Source organism: Coregonus lavaretus, assembly GCF_964263955.1.
Source record: "Coregonus lavaretus genome assembly, chromosome: 29".
Classification (NCBI taxonomy): Eukaryota; Metazoa; Chordata; class Actinopteri; order Salmoniformes; family Salmonidae; genus Coregonus; species Coregonus lavaretus.
The window spans coordinates 8147552-8167266 of record NC_140016.1 but is presented as its reverse complement, the minus strand read 5'-3'; the positions used below and the strand labels follow the sequence as shown (position 1 = coordinate 8167266).

The following is a 19715-nucleotide window of genomic DNA, read 5'->3' as shown; positions in this document are numbered from 1 at the left end:
AATTTGGTAAAAAGCCAATTTGACATCTCTCTGTCTCTCTCTCTCTCTCTCCATAAGATGATAGATGTTCCAGGCGCCAGTCTGAATCTCTGAATCTCTCTCTCTCTCTCTCTCTCTCTCCTCTCTCTCTCTCTCTCCTCTCTCTCTCTCTCTCTCTCTCTCCCCTCTCTCTCTCTCTCTCTCTCTCTCTCTCTCTCTCTCTCTCTCTCTCTCTCTCTCTCTCCATGAGATGATAGATGTCCCAGGCGCCAGTCTGAATCTCTGAATCTCTCTCTCTCTCTCTCTCTCTCTCTCTCTCTCTCTCTCTCTCTCTCTCTCTCTCTCTCTCTCTCTCTCTCTCTCTCTCTCTCTCTCTCTCTCTCTCTCTCTCTCTCTCTCTCTCTCTCTCTCTCTCTCTCTCTCTCTCTCCTCTCTCTCAATTTAATTCAATATACAGTGGGGGAAAAAGTATTTAGTCAGCCACCAATTGTGCAAGTTCTCCCACTTAAAAAGATGAGAGAGGCCTGTAATTTTCATCATAGGTACACGTCAACTATGACAGACAAATTGAGATTTTTTTTCCAGAAAATCACATTGTAGGATTTTTAATGAATTTATTTGCAAATTGTGGTGGAAAATAAGTATTTGGTCACCTACAAACAAGCAAGATTTCTGGCTCTCACTGACCTGTAACTTCTTCTTTAAGAGGCTCCTCTGTCCTCCGCTCGTTACCTGTAAAAATGGCACCTGTTTGAACTTGTTATCAGTATAAAAGACACCTGTCCACAACCTCAAACAGTCACACTCCAAACTCCACTATGGCCAAGACCAAAGAGCTGTCAAAGGACACCAGAAACAAAATTGTAGACCTGCACCAGGCTGGGAAGACTGAATCTGCAATAGGTAAGCAGCTTGGTTTGAAGAAATCAACTGTGGGAGCAATTATTAGGAAATGGAAGACATACAAGACCACTGATAATCTCCCTCGATCTGGGGCTCCACGCAAGATCTCACCCTGTGGGGTCAAAATGATCACAAGAACGGTGAGCAAAAATCCCAGAACCACACGGGGGGACCTAGTGAATGACCTGCAGAGAGCTGGGACCAAAGTAACAAAGCCTACCATCAGTAACACACTACGCCGCCAGGGACTCAAATCCTGCAGTGCCAGACGTGTCCCCCTGCTTAAGCCAGTACATGTCCAGGCCCGTCTGAAGTTTGCTAGAGTGCATTTGGATGATCCAGAAGAGGATTGGGAGAATGTCATATGGTCAGATGAAACCAAAATATAACTTTTTGGTAAAAACTCAACTCGTCGTGTTTGGAGGACAAAGAATGCTGAGTTGCATCCAAAGAACACCATACCTACTGTGAAGCATGGGGGTGGAAACATCATGCTTTGGGGCTGTTTTTCTGCAAAGGGACCAGGACGACTGATCCGTGTAAAGGAAAGAATGAATGGGGCCATGTATCGTGAGATTTTGAGTGAAAACCTCCTTCCATCAGCAAGGGCATTGAAGATGAAACGTGGCTGGGTCTTTCAGCATGACAATGATCCCAAACACACCGCCCGGGCAACGAAGGAGTGGCTTCGTAAGAAGCATTTCAAGGTCCTGGAGTGGCCTAGCCAGTCTCCAGATCTCAACCCCATAGAAAATCTTTGGAGGGAGTTGAAAGTCCAGGACCTTGCCCAGCGACAGCCCCAAAACATCACTGCTCTAGAGGAGATCTGCATGGAGGAATGGGCCAAAATACCAGCAACAGTGTGTGAAAACCTTGTGAAGACTTACAGAAAATGTTTGACCTGTGTCATTGCCAACAAAGGGTATATAACAAAGTATTGAGAAACTTTTGTTATTGACCAAATACTTATTTTCCACCATAATTTGCAAATAAATTCATAAAAAATCCTACAATGTGATTTTCTGGATTTTTCTTTCTCATTTTGTCTGTCATAGTTGACATGTACCTATGATGAAAATTACAGGCCTCTCTCATCTTTTTAAGTGGAAGAACTTGCACAATTGGTGGCTGACTAAAGACTTTTTCCCCCACTGTACTCTATATCTCACTAGATCAGGATATTTAAGCCTCCATATATCTACTAGTTCTAATGTATCCATAACATTCATGATTTCCTTAAGAGCATGAGGGTGATTGTTTGTAGTGTGATTTCCTTTACGGTCCATTGAGCTATTTAAAACGGTATTATAATCTCCCACCATAATAATAGAGTCTTAAGTTGCTTGCAGGGTTGATAATTTATTATATATATTGTCAAAGAAGTGTGGATCATCTTTATTTGGTCCATAAAGGTTAATGAGACATATCTGTTTATGGTCCAATAACATATTTCAAATAATCCATCTACCTTGCGTATCTGTTTGGACAATTTGCACATTCGGATCGAAATTACTGTTAATTAATATCATCACCCCTTTTGAGTTTCTTTGCCCATGGGAGAAGTATATTTCCCCCCCCCCCCCCCCCATTCCTTTTTCCACGCAACTTCATCTAGAATTGTTGAATGAGTTTCCTGTAAACAATAGATATTATATTCCTTCTCTTGGAGCCATGTAAATATTGTTCTTCTTTTGTTATCTGCTATTACAATTATAACTGGCTATACTTATTTCACAACATACGATAATGAGATACAAGTTTCAAAACTATTTATCATTATATATGTTTGTAAATTTACCCATAAAAAATACCATAGTGATTGAGTGTCCATATACAGTGGGGGAAAAAAGTATTTAGTCAGCCACCAATTGTGCAAGTTCTCCCACTTAAAAAGATGAGAGAGGCCTGTAATTTTCATCATAGGTACACGTCAACTATGACAGACAAAATGAGAAAAAAAAAATCCAGAAAATCACATTGTAGGATTTTTAATGAATATATTTGCAAATTATGGTGGAAAATAAGTATTTGGTCAATAACAAAAGTTTCTCAATACTTTGTTATATACCCTTTGTTGGCAATGACACAGGTCAAACATTTTCTGTAAGTCTTCACAAGGTTTTCACACACTGTTGCTGGTATTTTGGCCCATTCCTCCATGCAGATCTCCTCTAGAGCAGTGATGTTTTGGGGCTGTCGCTGGGCAACACAGGCTTTCAACTCCCTCCAAAGATTTTCTATGGGGTTGAGATCTGGAGACTGGCTAGGCCACTCCAGGACCTTGAAATGCTTCTTACGAAGCCACTCCTTCGTTGCCCGGGCGGTGTGTTTGGGATCATTGTCATGCTGAAAGACCCAGCCACGTTTCATCTTCAATGCCCTTGCTGATGGAAGGAGGTTTTCACTCAAAATCTCACGATACATGGCCCCATTCATTCTTTCCTTTACACGGATCAGTCGTCCTGGTCCCTTTGCAGAAAAACAGCCCCAAAGCATGATGTTTCCACCCCCATGCTTCACAGTAGGTATGGTGTTCTTTGGATGCAACTCAGCATTCTTTGTCCTCCAAACACGACGAGTTGAGTTTTTACCAAAAAGTTCTATTTTGGTTTCATCTGACCATATGACATTCTCCCAATCCTCTTCTGGATCATCCAAATGCACTCTAGCAAACTTCAGACGGGCCTGGACATGTACTGGCTTAAGCAGGGGGACACGTCTGGCACTGCAGGATTTGAGTCCCTGGCGGCGTAGTGTGTTACTGATGGTAGGCTTTGTTACTTTGGTCCCAGCTCTCTGCAGGTCATTCACTAGGTCCCCCCGTGTTGTTCTGGGATTTTTGCTCACCGTTCTTGTGATCATTTTGACCCCACGGGGTGAGATCTTGCGTGGAGCCCCAGATCGAGGGAGATTATCAGTGGTCTTGTATGTCTTCCATTTCCTAATAATTGCTCCCACAGTTGATTTCTTCAAACCAAGCTGCTTACCTATTGCAGATTCAGTCTTCCCAGCCTGGTGCAGGTCTACAATTTTGTTTCTGGTGTCCTTTGACAGCTCTTTGGTCTTGGCCATAGTGGAGTTTGGAGTGTGACTGTTTGAGGTTGTGGACAGGTGTCTTTTATACTGATAACAAGTTCAAACAGGTGCCATTTATACAGGTAACGAGCGGAGGACAGAGGAGCCTCTTAAAGAAGAAGTTACAGGTCTGTGAGAGCCAGAAATCTTGCTTGTTTGTAGGTGACCAAATACTTATTTTCCACCATAATTTGCAAATAAATTCATTAAAAATCCTACAATGTGATTTTCTAGATTATTTTTTCTCAATTTGTCTGTCATAGTTGACGTGTATTTAAGTGGGAGAACTTGCACAATTGGTGGCTGACTAAATACTTTTTTCCCCCACTGTAGCTGTACCATGATATTTGCATTGCTACTAAGGATCCCTCCAATTGTTCTCCACTAATTTCCCCGCTAAAGCCCCTCCCCGTCCCAAGTTGGGCCGTAATCCCAGTGATCGGCATACCACCCCGGTCCCTCCGGATCCCTAGGGCCCCGAGAGGCCAGGACCCATCCATCGAAAACAGCACACAGTACCACCCACAAAACAGAAGCAGGTCAACCGCCAAAAGCATTTCCAATGCTCTCACCTCAATATATACAGTGGGGAGAACAAGTATTTGATACACTGCCGATTTTGCAGGTTTTCCTACTTACAAAGCATGTAGAGGTCTGTAATTGTTATCATAGGTACACTTCAACTGTGAGAGACGGAATCTAAAACAAAAATCCAGAAAATCACATTGTATGATTTTTAAGTAATTCATTTGCAATTTATTGCATGACATAAGTATTTGATCACCTACCAACCAGTAAGAATTCCGGCTCTCACAGACCTGTTAGTTTTTCTTTAAGAAGCCCTGCTGTTCTCCACTCATTACCTGTATTACCCGCACCTGTTTGAACTCGTTACCTGTATAAAAGACACCTGTCCACACACTCAATCAAACAGACTCCAACCTCTCCACAATGGCCAAGACCAGAGAGCTGTGTAAGGACATCAGGGATAAAATTGTAGACCTGCACAAGGCTGGGATGGGCTACAGGACAATAGGCAAGCAGCTTGGTGAGAAGGCAACAACTGTTGGTGCAATTATTAGAAAATGGAAGAAGTTCAAGATGACGGTCAATCACCCTCGGTCTGGGGCTCCATGCAAGATCTCACCTCGTGGGGCATCAATGATCATGAGGAAGGTGAGGGATCAGCCCAGAACTACACGGCAGGACCTGGTCAATGACCTGAAGAGAGCTGGGACCACAGTCTCAAAGAAAACTATTAGTAACACACTACGCCGTCATGGATTAAAATCCTGCAGCGCACGCAAGGTCCCCCTGCTCAAGCCAGCGCATGTCCAGGCCCGTCTGAAGTTTGCCAATGACCATCTGGATGATCCAGAGGAGGAATGGGAGAAGGTCATGTGGTCTGATGAGACAAAAATAGAGCTTTTTGGTCTAAACTCCACTCGCCATGTTTGGAGGAAGAAGAAAGATGAGTACAACCCCAAGAACACCATCCCAACCGTGAAGCATGGAGGTGGAAACATCATTCTTTGGGGATGCTTTTCTGCAAAGGGGACAGGACGTCTGCACCGTATCGAGGGGAGGATGGATGGGGCCATGTATCGCGAGATCTTGGCCAACAACCTCCTTCCATCAGTAAGAGCATTGAAGATGGGTCGTGGCTGGGTCTTCCAGCATGACAACGACCCGAAACACACAGCCAGGGCAACTAAGGAGTGGCTCCGTAAGAAGCATCTCAAGGTCCTGGAGTGGCCTAGCCAGTCTCCAGACCTGAACCCAATAGAAAATCTTTGGAGGGAGCTGAAAGTCCGTATTGCCCAGCGACAGCCCCGAAACCTGAAGGATCTGGAGAAGGTCTGTATGGAGGAGTGGGCCAAAATCGCTGCTGCAGCGTGTGCAAACCTGGTCAAGACCTACAGGAAACGTATTACATTTACATTTTAGTAGACGCTCTTATCCAGAGCGACTTACAGTTAGTGGATACATTATTTTATATTTTTCATACTGGCCACCCATGGGAATCGAACCCACAACCCTGGCGTTGCAAACACCAAGCTCTACCAACTGAGCTACATCCCTGCCAACCATTCCCTCCCCTACCCTGGACGACGCTGGGCCAATTGTGCGCCGCCCCATGGGTCTCCCAGTCACGGCCGGCTACGACAGAGCCTGGATTTGAACCAGGATCTCTAGTGGCACAGCTAGCACTGCCATGCAGTGCCTTAGACCACTGCGCCACTCGGGAGTACATACGTATGATCTCTGTAATTGCAAACAAAGGTTTCTGTACCAAATATTAAGTTCTGCTTTTCTGATGTATCAAATACTTATGTCATGCAATAAAATGCAAATGAATTACTTAAAAATCATACAATGTGATTTTCTGGATTTTTGTTTTAGATTCCGTCTCTTACCTATGATAAAAATTACAGACCTCTACATGCTTTGTAAGTAGGAAAACCTGCAAAATCGGCAGTGTATCAAATACTTGTTCTCCCCACTGTATATATATAGCTATTTAAAAATATATATCTATTCAAATATCTTGCATATCTTATTTTCCAGCATTATCAATTAATATGCGTAATAATGGCGGCAGTTCATGCGTAGGATTTTAACCTATAACCCGGATTGCCATTGTATTACATTACATTTTTGACAAGCATTTATTATTTTAGCAAACAATTATTGTGGTTCATCCTATATTCTCCCTAACATCCTTACCCCCCTTGCAACATATGTGGGATAAACACACGCACATACTCTAACACACTCAACCCCTTTCCTCCACAATCAACCATAAAATCAGATGCTCAACGGTTGTTACATCCCAGAGCCCAACTCAAGAAAGGACCTAATTTACGAATGCATATACGAATACATATACAGTTACAGCTGTTTGAGAAAGCATGCAAGATTGAGCAAAAATTGACAACAATGTGAGATTTGATTAATCTATATAATCTATGTCAAGTCCTAGGTGATGGAGATCAGATCCACCCTCTTCACCTGAGACACAAACACTCTGGTCCCCCGTTGTAACCATTTTCCCCAAGCATCTCAGTACAGTCAGACCTTTGATTATTTTGTGCCACCTGGGCCACAATGATAAGCCCCCTCTCTGATTGTCCGACTGTGACCCCCTCCCCATGGGTTACTGCAGCCAGTGTTGCCAGCACTGCCACTACATGGGTGGGGGTACCCCACCTGAATCCCCACCAGCTAGGTACAAGGTCGTCAAGGTTCTCATTAGCAGCTTTGAGAATTTCCTTGTATATTATGCTCTCCCATCAGGGGGCTCTGGCTTTGTAGAACCAACCCTGCCAGGCAGGCTCAGGCTTATTCAAACACAAAAACGCACACCACACCTTCCATCACAATTCATCCAGACATACCCACATACTGTGCCTTCTCTGTCTTCTGTTTGCTATGTTTTTATCTTCACTATGTTGATTGAGTACTTGTGTTCTAATTTAGTTGTATTGGAAGATGTATTATTTTGCTTGTTATCTTTTCTTGATAAAATACCGTCTTTTCCCTTTATAAAATACTATACCTACTATAAATGTGCTTTATTATTACAATCCCTACCATGGCTAGTATTGGGTGTTCCATTATTCGACTCCTCTTATAGAACTTTCAGAATAGCCATGGAGTAGTCTTTGTGTCGCAGAACATTTGGTTGTCAATATACAGTTTATCGACAACAAGAGCAGCACGCTTCCCTTTTGATCTATTTTCCTTGAAGATTGGGTACAGAACTTTGCGCCGTTCTGCAATCTCCCTTGGGAACTGATCATTCATGCCTATTTTCGTGCCAGCAAGTCTTTTACCTAGGCTTTTAACCATTACTTTATCCTTAAAAAAAAGCACATTTGGCAACGATTGGACGCTCATATTTCTGTCCTCTTTGTCCGAAACGGTGTACACGTTCGAGTTGGATTTTGTCGACAGCCTCAAGTGGAATTTGAAGCGCTGTAAGAAAGAAGTCATTCACAATTTTTTCTGTAATCTCTCCCTCTTTTTCATGGATACCCGTAAGTACTTTTCTCTCATCGATCTAGTTTGTATGTCTAGTAAGGCTTCTCTCAGAAAGTTGTTATCCTTTTTAAGTTCCTTAACGTCCGTTTCCATCCTAGTGACTGTCCCTTTTAGTTTTTTTGTATCGCTCTCCATTATCGCAGCTTTTCCGTCACTCATTTCAAGACTCGCCTTCAACTCTTTTACATCATCACTGACCAACTCTAGTATGCCCAGTTTGTCATTTATTGACTTCAACAAGTCGCTTTCAACACTTACCAGTCCCATTGGTGAAAAGCATAAATCATCTGTATCAGTCGAGGAGTCGCGTTTTCTCTTGGAGATTGATTCTCCTCGTTTATCTCCATATTGAGGTTGGTGGTGCTGTGGCCGTGGCTGTGGGGTCCAGTGTGCTGGTCCGGGGTGTTGTCTCTGTGATCTCGGGGGGGTGCAGATTGCTCCGCTGTTCCTGGGTGGAGAGGTCGGGATGCGGTTTAAAGCGACATCCTTGAAAGTCTTAGCAAGGATGGGGACTGTCTCCCTATACAGGTGAACATGGTCATAGAGACAGTCCAGATCGAGGGTGGGATGGTGGGCCAGGTGTACATTGGGTCGCAGGGCACAGTCCCGAGAGAGGCTGGCGTTTATTCTTTGGATTGTGACAGGGTGGAAGTCCTTCCTCTGTAGAAGGGTTGACACCACGATCCTTGAGTTGGGGAAGATTGCGGAGGCCTTCTCAATCACTCCCCGTAGTGAAGTCGCCACCCTCTCCTGCTGAGCACGCAGGTCGTTGCTTCCGGTGTGTATGATTATGTGGCTTGGCGACCCGAGCTGGGCCTTATCAAGCAGCGCCATGGCACTCTGCGTTGTTGGGCACCACACCTTTCTCATTTTGTGTCTAGGGAAAAGTTTATTCTCCTGGACAAACTTCCCATTTGAGTCCATCAACAGGACAATCTCAGCCAGTGTTTCTTCTGGACTGGAGGGGGTAGAGTTGGGGCTGGTGGGTGTTGGAGCTGGGGTGTGGCTGGTCTGTGCCGGAGCCACTGTCAGTGGGAGGCTGTTCTGTGGGCTGGGGGGGAGGCATGGCTGGTTGAGGTGGGCTCCTCTGCTGTGTGAGGGCAGGTCATAGAGTGGTGATCTAGCTGTTCCTGCAGCCTGTCCTCTGTTCTCTTTCTCTCCTGCAGCTCCTCTCTTAGTGTGGTCAGCTCGTTATTACTGCTCTGCCTGTCTTTTTGGAGCTCTCTCACCTCCTTTGTTAGATCAGCCAGCTCTCTCTTGAGTCCGTCTCTCTCTTGCTGAACTTCTTTCAGCTGTGTTGCAAGGCTGCTGTCCTGCTCTGTCCGCACCTTGGTTAGGAGCTCTTCTAAGGTGTGGATGTCTGGTTGCTGTTTGCTCACACTCTTCCTGAGCAGGACCACCTCCCCCTCCAGTTTGGTGAACTGATCCCTCATGGCAGCCATGGTGGTGAGGAGGGCCTGAGCCTGCTCTGCACTGAGGGGGTCGCTCTCCTCCTGGGGCGTGTCCTCCACTATGGTGGGAAGAGAGGTGCTGGATGTGCCTTTTTGGGTGGGGATAGTGGGGGTGAGGGTGGTGAGGGTGGTGCTGGTGGAGTTTGTCTTGTGGGAGGGCATGTCACTGGTGGTGTCCTTCTCTCTCTCTGCTCTCTCCTTAATGATCTGAAAGTCTGTTTCAAACAGCCTAAGGTTACCTTGCACCATGACAGTCCCAGTCTTGTAGAGGTTGATTGTTATCATGGTGCTGTCAGGATCGTCTGTCTCTTTGACTTTCAGCTTCCACCCATTACAGATTCCCTCTTTCTTTATGGATGGGTAGTGAGAGTAGACTGCTGAGCGCCATGCATTTGGCTGGTCAGTGAGAAAGATGAGATTACTCATATCACCGTCTGTGAAAAGGGTTTCTGGCCTCCCCTTTAGTAGATTCTGTTTAAAAGCTTTCCTCATGGTGTTGTTTTTGGCGTCTGGGGGATAGAAAATGGACTCAGTGCTGAGGGGGAGTGGGGACATGGTGCCTGTGGGCTCTGCTACTACTGCTGCTGCTGCTCTGTTCTGCTGCACCGTTGACATGGCAAGCAGTTGTGTTTGTCTGCTGCTGTTGCTAGCTAGCTCCTGTTTAGCTCAAAAAACAGCAAAAAGAGTGAAAAAATCTTCACACACAAAAACAGAAGATATGTTTAAAGTTAGAGTCTGTGCTTCTTTTTTATTTATTCACTCAGTTTGGTCGTTTGATGTAGTTGTATTAACTCCCCTTGCTAGGTTTGTTCTAGCTCAATTTTCTGGCTGGCTTGTTAGCCTGCTGGCTAGGTTTTTGTTGTGTAGCTAGCTAGTGAGAGTCAAAACTTCTTAATTTGAGGAGCAAAGTTACTTTTTTTATAGTCTGATTGAATAGACTTGTTGTTCATCACTTCTTATCTTTAATTATTTTTAGATTTAGAAATAAATCAGGAGCTCATGTTGAGCATGTGTCTCTCTCTCTCCATGAGATGATAGATGTCCCAGGCACAAGTCTGAATCTCTCTCTCTCTCTCTCTCTCTCTCTCTCTTTCTCTCTCTCTCTCTCTCTCTTTCTCTCTCTCTCTCTCTCCATGAGATGATAGATGTTCCAGGGTACAGTGAAAAATTATACAAATTAACAGTAAACATTACACTCACAAGTTCCAAAAGAATCAAACATTTCAAATAGTTAAAGTACAAATGGGAAAATAATGCCCTTTTCTTGTGGCAACAGGTCACAAATCTTGCTGCTGTGATGGCACACTGTGGTTTTTCACCCAGTAGGGAGTTTATCAAAATTGGGTTTGTTTTCAAATTCTTTGTGGATCTGTGAAATCTGAGCGAAATATGTGTCTCTAAAATGGTCATACATTTGGCAGGAGGTTAGGAAGTGCAGCTCAGTTTCCACCTCATTTTGTGGGCAGTGTGCACATAGCGTGTCTTCTCTTGAGAGCCAGGTCTGCCTACGGCGGCCTTTCTCAATAGCAAGGCTATGCTCACTGAGTCTGTACATAGTCAAAGCTTTCCTTAGGTTTGGGTCAGTCACAGTGGTAAGGTATTCTGCCACTGTGTACACTCTGTTAAGGGCCAAATAGCATTCTAGTTTGCTCAGTTTTTTTTGTTAATTCTTTCCAATTTGTCAAGTAATTTTACTTTTTGAAGAATACTGCATGCAGTCTCAATTTGGTGTTTGTCTCCCTCTCTCCATGAGATGATAGATGTTCCAGGCGCAAGTCTGAATCTCTGAATATCTCTGAATCTCTCTCTCTTCTCTCTCTCTCTCTCTCTCTCTCTCTCTCTCTCTCTCTCTCTCTCTCTCTCTCTCTCTCTCTCTCTCTCTCTCTCTCTCTCTCTCTCTCTCTCTCTCTCTCTCTCTCTCTCTCTCTCTCTCTCTCTCTCTCTCTCTCCATGAGATGATAGATGTTCCAGGCGCCAGTCTGAAGCACTTTCCTCTCCTCTCCACTCCTCTCCTCTCATCCTTCTCTCCTCTCTCTCTCTCCAGGTGCTCCACGAGATGATAGATGTTCCAGGGACCAGTCTGAAGCTGTGCTACCTGAGCTCCAGGACGTCTGGTTACCGCAGCCTGCTGAAGGTGACCATGACCCCAGTCATGGTGTCTCTGGGCCTGCTCAAGGTCCATCTGATGGTGGCTGTGGAGGGACATCTCTTCCAGAAGTGGTTCCACGCCTCGCCCAACCTGGCCTACACCTACATTTGGGATAAAACAGATGCCTATGGACAGAGAATCTACGGGCTGTCGGAAGCTGTCGGTGAGTGTGTATAGACAGAGTGTGTGAGTGCGGTGTGTAGGGTTTGTGTGTGTGTGTGCGTGTATGTATGTAAGTGTTTGTGTGTGTTGCATGATGGGAGATAAATGGATCTGTCACCATGACAACACTTCTTAGTTGTCACAGAACTGTCTGTTGGGACAGTAAACCCAACACCCTCTCTCTTTCAAATGAACATGTTTTTAATTGATTTCACGCCATAACGACAATGTTAATTGGGTTATGGCCTTAACGATGTGTTAGTGGGGTGAGAGGAGGAAGGGTCTGGTCTGTACATTTACATTTTAGTCATTTAGCAGACACTCTTATCCAGAGCGACTTACAGTTAGTGAGTGCATACATTATTTTTTTATATTTTCATACTGGCCCCCCGTGGGAATCGAACCCACAACCCTGGCATTGCAAACGCCATGCTCTACCAACTGAGCTACATCCCTGCCGGCCATTCCCTCCCCTACCCTGGACGACGCTGGGCCAATTGTGCGCCGCCCCATGGATCTCCCGGTCGCGGCCGGCTACGTCTGTACAGGTCTGGTCTGGTCTGGACAGGTCTGGTCTGGTCTGGACAGATCTGGTCTGGTCTTGTCTGGTCTGGTCTGGACAGGTCTGGTCTGGTCTGGACAGGTCTGGTCTGGTCTGTACAGGTCTGGTCTGGACAGGTCTGGACAGGTGCTAAAGAGTACAAGCTGTGCTACCATCATAGGACTCATACTTAGCTCTTGGGTAGCTCTAGCTGTAAATATAACAATTATACATGTAACTGCAGCTCACTTTACTTTATTAGTGGTTGGTCTGTCTGTCTGTCTGTCTGTCTGTCTGGGGTTGACTGTCCTGAGCATTGAAGAGTTGCTTGTCTCCATACTACTTTGTTTATTAACTATATTTTCTCTCCCCCTCTCTGTCTCGCTCCCTCCAAAGTGTCGGTGGGGTATGAGTATGAGTCGTGTGCCAGTCTGATCCTATGGGAGAAGAGGACAGCAGTACTACAGGGCTTTGAACTGGACCCTTCTAATCTGGGAGGCTGGTCTCTGGATAAACACCATATACTCAACACACACAGCAGTACGTTTAAATATACTGTACATGTACACTGAATACAAATATAAACGCAACATGCAACAATTTCAACGGTTTTACTGAGTTACAGTTCATATAAGGAAATCAGTCAATTGCAATAAATTCATTAGGGCCTAATCTATGGATTTCACATGACTGGGCAGGTGCGCAGCCATGGGTGGGCCTTGGAGGGCATAGGCCCACCCACTTGGCAGCCAGGCCCACACACTGGGGAGCAAGGCCCAGCCAATCAGAATTCGTTTTTTATTACAAACAGAAATACTTCTCAGTTTCATCAGCTGTCTGGGTGGCTGGTCTCAGACGATCCTGCAGGTGAAGAAGCCGGATATGGATGTCCTGGGCTGGCGTGGTTACACATGGTCCGCGGTATGGATGTCCTGGGCTGGCGTGGTTACACATGGTCCGCGGTTGTGAGGCAGGTTGGCAGTGTTGTAATACTCGAGACCACATAGGGTGTTTCGGTCTTGTCTCTGTGTCAGTGTCGGATAAATTCTTACTCGGTCTTGACTCGGTCTTGACTCAGTCTTGACTCGGTCTTGACTCAGTCTCGGACAGTGAGGACCCGTAATTTCTTCCCCAGACCAGCCGAGACCAACAGGCTAAAAAACTCATAATTATCCGTTTCTTTCAGTCAGCGCATAAAAGCAAGAAATAACAATTGCCTATTGAAACCTGGTATTCCTACTTTACTCATAACATTACTGTCCTTTACTTTAATTGAAAAATATCCTCAAACTCTGTCCCAATTTCCTTCACTAGCTGGTAGGAAAGAGTGGGGGAAATTGTTGGAAAGTTGCGCACTCACTATTAGTAAAGGGGAGAAAGGTTGAAATTGTATCTATTATAGACATGTCTGCACAGTGGCGAACCTATTGGACCTAGGCCTTCAGTGTGTGACAGGTTCGTGACGCTAAAAGGACAGCAACCGTAATACCAGCGCACTCATGTATGAGACTGCACTTTTTGTAAAACACAAAGGGTCAGTGGCGTAGTGGACAGAGAGTCTACGGGCTGTCGGAAGCTGTTGGTGAGTGTGTATAGACAGAGTGTGTGAGTGTGGTGTGTAGGGTTGTGTGTGTGTGTGTGTGTGTGTGTGTGTGTGTGTGTGTGTGTGTGTGTGTGTGTGTGTGTGTGTGTGTGTGAGCGTGTGTGTGTGTGTGTATGTGTGAGTTTGTGTGTGTGTGTGTGTGTGTGTGTGAGGGTGTGTGTGTGTGCATCTTTCTGTCTGTGTATGTGAACAGTAATAGCTCTGAGGGTGCCAAGGCCCCCAACTCGCTTCACTAACTGCTAACTCTGCTTGACAGCTAATAACCCTTCACCACAGTTACGGCTGCCGCGGTTACGCCTGAGTGACAGGAGGAAAGGAGAGTTTAACTGCCACCCAGGGCTTAGAGTGTCAAGTCTGTCATCTTTTAGAACAGACAAGAGTGAACTGGCCACACACACCCTCCATTGGTCCAATGTAGCTGATTCATTAGATAACCAACGATACTTTACTTTGAAAATATTTATTTTGAAGGGGACAAGGCACATAGATTAAAATTTCTGTAAATATAAGTCCCTACAGCAGCTAACTGCCTTCAACTAATATGTGTGTTTATGCCAATCAAGCGTTGGTGATATGACTTTTTGTAAAACACAAAGGGTCAGTGGCGTAGTGGAGGCTATATGCTGGTATATGCCCTATTCCCACATTTCTTTCAGTGGGCATTGCCTATACTGACTTCTTAATCCCTTCCTTTGCATATAAAAGTAGTGTAGTGGAGGTATACAACTTATTAATGATGTAGTCGGCTACAATAGCGAAATCATGCACAAAGTAGCCTACCCAATCGCAAAGCACGTGAAATATATTCACATGCGCGCAGCACACATAGTTTAGTTTCAGCAGAATATCATCTGCAGTCAGCAAGAGCACTGAGCTCTCAACTGGTTGTCACTGTCAGTAGCTGAGTGTAGATGCGGTGTGGAAATCAAGCGCAGGAAACACGGGCGTTCGTGAACAGACTTCAGTAAACGAAAGCAGCACCAAACAGGCGAACAGCCAACCCAACCGGGAGGCAAAATACAAATTACGCACAATAAACACAGTGCGTAAAACGACGATAGCGCACACAGTGCGGACTCTCGAAAAACAACAAAACACGAGAGTAAATACAGAGAGCAACAGCTTGACAAAAAACAATCACACATAACACCTGACCCAACACACGATAACTAAATAGGAAACAAAATCAAACACTAACAAGGGACAGGTGTACAAACAGACAAAACCAAACAAACATGAAACATCGAACGGTGGCAGCTAGTACTCCGGGGACGACGACCGCCGAAGCCTGCCCGAACAAGGAGGAGGAGCAGCCTCGGCCGAAACCGTGACAGTACCCCCCCCTTGACGCGCGGCTCCAGCCGTGCGCCGATCCCGGCCTCGGGGACGACCAGGACGACGCGGAGCAGGGCGCGTAGGATGACCCCGATGGAACTCGGTCAGCAGGGACAGGTCTAATATGTCCCTCCTCGGCACCCAGCACCGCTCCTCCGGGCCGTACCCCTCCCACTCCACGAGATATTGGAGACCCCCCATCCGGCGTCTCGAATCAAGGATGGACCTCACAGTGTACGCCGGAGCCCCCTCGATGTCCAACGGGGGCGGAGGAATCTCCTCTATCTCATAGTCCTGGAGTGGACCAGCTACCACCGGCCTGAGGAGAGACACATGGAACGAGGGGTTAATATTCCTGTAATCAATAGGCAGTTCTAACCTGTAACACACCTCGTTCAACCTCCTCAGGACTTTGAATGGCCCCACAAACCGCCGACCCAGCTTCCGGCAGGGCAGGCGGAGGGGCAGGTTTCTGGTCGAGAGCCAGACTCGATCTCCAGGTGCGTATACAGGCCCCTCACTGCGGTGGAGATCGGCGCTCGTCTTATGCCGACGGATGGCCCGCTGCAGATGGACGTGGGCAGCGTTCCATGTCTCCTCCGAGCGCCGCACCCACTCATCCACCGCAGGGGCCTCGATCTGGCTCTCGTGCCAAGGTGCCAGAACCGGCTGGTACCCTAACACACACTGGAAAGGGGTTAGTTGGGTGGAGGAGTGGCGGAGAGAGTTCTGCGCCATCTCGCCCCACGGAACGTATCTCGCCCACTCCTCCGGCCGGCCCTGGCAATAAGCCCTCAGAAACCTACCCACATCCTGGTTGACACGTTCAACCTGCCCATTACTCTCCGGGTGGTAACCCGAGGTAAGGCTCACCGAAACCCCCAACCGTTCCATAAAGGCTCTCCACACTCTGGAGGTGAACTGGGGGCCTCGATCAGACACTATATCCTCGGGTACCCCGTAATGCCGGAAGACATGGGTAAACAGAGCCTCAGCGGTCTGTAGGGCAGTAGGGAGACCCGGCATGGGAAGGAGACGACAGGCCTTCGAGAACCGATCCACAACGACCAGGATGGTAGTATTCCCCTGTGAGGGGGGAAGGTCTGTAACAAAGTCCACCGAGAGGTGGGACCAGGGTCGTTGTGGAACGGGCAGGGGTTGTAGCTTACCCCTGGGCAAATGTCTGGGCGCCTTACACTGTGCACACACCGAACAGGAGGAGACATAAACCCTCACATCCCTGGCTAACGTTGGCCACCAGTACTTAGTGCTAAGGCAGTGAACTGTCCGGCCGATACCTGGATGTCCAGAGGAGGGGGACGTATGAGCCCAATAAATGAGGCGATCGCGTACCTCGAGCGGAACGTACGTCCGACCCACTGGACACTGTGGAGGACTTGGGTCGGTGCGTAACGCCCGCTCGATCTCTGCATCGACCTCCCATACCACCGGTGCCACCAGACAAGACTTTGGTAGTATGGGAGTGGGCTCAACGGACCTCTCCTCCGTGTCATACCGCCGAGACAGGGCATCTGCCTTCCCGTTCTGGGACCCAGGGATGTAAGTGATTTTAAACACAAACCGGGCTAGAAACATAGTCCAGCGGGCCTGGCGAGGATTCAGTCTCCTAGCTGCCCGGATGTACTCCAGGTTACGGTGGTCCGTCAAAATGAGGAAAGGGTGTTGAGCCCCCTCAAGCCAATGCCTCCACACCTTTAGGGCCTGTACCACGGCTAACAGCTCCCTGTCCCCTACGTCATAATTCCGCTCCGCCGGACTGAGCTTCTTAGAATAAAAGGCACAGGGGCGGAGCTTAGGTGGTGTGCCAGACCGTTGTGAGAGGACGGCCCCAATACCGGCCTCGGACGCGTCTACCTCTACCTGGAATGGTAAAGCGGGATCCGGATGCGCCAACACCGGCGCCGAGGTAAACAGGTCCTTCAGTCTCCCAAAAGCCCTGTCCGCCTCAGCTGACCACCGCAAGCGCACCGGACCCCCCTTCAACAGAGACGTTATGGGAGCTGCCACCTGTCCAAAACCCCGGATAAACCTCCGGTAATAATTCGCAAAACCCAAGAACTGTTGCACCTCTTTCACAGTGGTTGGGGTTTGCCAATTACGCACAGCTGACACCCGGTCAACCTCCATCTTCACCCCTGACGCAGACAACTGATAACCCAAAAAGGAGACCGACTTCTGAAAGAACAGACATTTCTCTGCCTTGACATATAGGTCATGCTCCAACAGTCTCCTCAACACTCGGCGCACCAGGGCTACATGCTCAGCTCGGGTAGAACTGTACACCAGAATATCGTCTATGTACACGACTACTCCCTGCCCCTGCATGTCCCGGAAAATCTCATCTACAAAGGATTGGAAGACTGAGGGAGTATTCATTAACCCATATGGCATGACGAGATACTCGTAATGACCGGAGGTCGTGCTAAATGCTGTCTTCCATTCATCGCCCTCTCTAATGCGCACCAAGTTATATGCGCTCCTGAGATCCAATTTTGTGAAGAACTGAGCACCGTGTAATGACTCCGTCATAGTCGCAATCAGAGGAAGTGGATAACTGTACTTCACCGTAATCTGATTGAGACCGCGGTAATCAATACACAGGCGCAAACCTCAATCTTTTTTCTTCACAAAAAAGAAGCTTGAGGAAGCGGGTGAAGTGGAGGCCCGTATGTATCCCTGTCTCAGAGACTCGGCGATGTAAGTTTCCATCGCCTTCCTCTCCTCTTGAGACAAGGGATACACATGGCTCCGCGGGAGTGCTGCTCCTAACTGGAGATCTATCGCACAATCCCCCTGTCTATGAGGCGGCAGCTGCGCCGCCCTTGTCTTACTAAACACCAGTGTCAAATCCTCATACTCGGGGGGAATATGCAGTGCGGGCATTTGATTTGGACTCTCCACCGAGGTCGCCCCTATGGAAACACCCAGACATAGCCCCTCACACTGAACAGACCACCCTTTAAGAGCTTTCTCTCGCCACGAAATAGTAGGATCATGGGTAATCAACCAGGGAAGTCCCAGCACCACCGGATATGCAGGAGAGTCAATCAGATAGAGCTGAATCGTCTCCTCATGACCCCCCTGCGTCTTCATCCTAAGGGGCGCTGTGACCTCCCTAATTAACCCAGATCCTAATGGACGGCTATCTAGGGCATGTACAGGGAAAGGCTTATCAACGGGAAGGAGAGGAATCCCTAACTCTACACAGAACTGGCGATCTACAAAATTCCCAGCTGCGCCTGAATCTACTAGCGCCTTATGCTGGGAACGAGGTGCAACCTGTGGGAAACAAACAGGCAAGGTTATGTGAACGACAGAAAGCTCTGGGTAAGTAGGGCGCCTACTCACCTGGGAGGACTCCCCAATGCGTGGCCTGCCTTCACCTCCACCGGGGGACCTTCCCCAACACCTAGCCGCGGTGTGCCCTCCCTGGCCACAGTTGGTGCAGGGAACGGCCCCCCTCGGGTTCCTACTCCTCCGTTCTCTAGCGCCAGCACCTCCGAGCTCCATAGGGCTCGGCTCGGAGGTGCCGGAAGGTGGAATGGGCAACCCCCACCCGGGACGTCCACGGGTGGCGAGCAGGGTGTCCAGCCGAATGGCCATGTCGACCAGTTGGTCAAACGACAACGTGGTATCCCTGCACGCCAACTCTCTCTGGACGTCCTCCCGGAGGCTGCAGCGGAAGTGGTCTATGAGGGCCCGCTCATTCCACCCTGCATCTGCCGCTAGAGTCCGGAACTCCAAAGCAAAATCCTGTGCGCTCCTCATCCCCTGTCGGAGGTAGAACAGACGCTCCCCCGCCGCCTTCCCTTCTGGTGGATGGTCAAACACGGCACGGAAGCGGCGGGAGAACTCCGCATAGGTAATAGTAGCGGCGTCTATTCTCCTCCATTCGGCGTTGGCCCACTCCAACGCCTTGCCGGTGAGACAGGAGATGAGGGCGGAGACGCTCTCGTGTCCCGAGGGCGCCGGGTGTACGGTGGCGAGGTAGAGCTCCACTTGCAGCAGGAACCCTTGACACCCGGCAGCGGAGCCGTCGTACGCCCTCGGGAGCGAGAGCCGAATCCCGCTGGGTTCCGGAAGGGGGACAGGAGGACTGACCGATGGGGATGGTCCGGTAGGTGGGGGCGTGGGTACCCCGCTGCTTTCCCATCGGTGGAGAGTGTTCCTCACCCGATCCAGGGCGTGACCGATCTGGTTGATCCTGTCCTCCTGCCCACGAAGACGGTCCTCCATGATGTCCGTTGGCGCGGTTGCTCCTGCTGATTCCATGGTGTGATGTGTGATTCTGTCAGTAGCTGAGTGTAGATGCGGTGTGGAAATCAAGCGCAGGAAACACGGGCGTTCGTGAACAGACTTTAGTAAACGAAAGCAGCATCAAACAGGCGAACAGCCAACCCAACCGGGAGGCAAAATACAAATTACGCACAATAAACACAGTGCGTAAAACGA

The 19715-nt window shown here is 48.0% G+C and overlaps 1 protein-coding gene across 1 annotated transcript in view; it reads left to right on the top strand.

The window, feature by feature from the left end:
• Positions 1-11212: 11212 nt before the first annotated feature.
• Positions 11213-19715, top strand: part of LOC311104999 (teneurin-2-like) — a gene marked incomplete at both ends in the record, with an annotated part of 60777 nt that continues 52274 nt past the window's right edge. The window contains 3 exons of the mRNA XM_084146983.1: positions 11213-11227; positions 11497-11764; positions 12701-12844. Of these exons, the coding sequence (XP_084003109.1) occupies positions 11213-11227; positions 11497-11764; positions 12701-12844 (427 nt within the window). The remainder of the gene's footprint in view (positions 11228-11496; positions 11765-12700; positions 12845-19715) is intronic.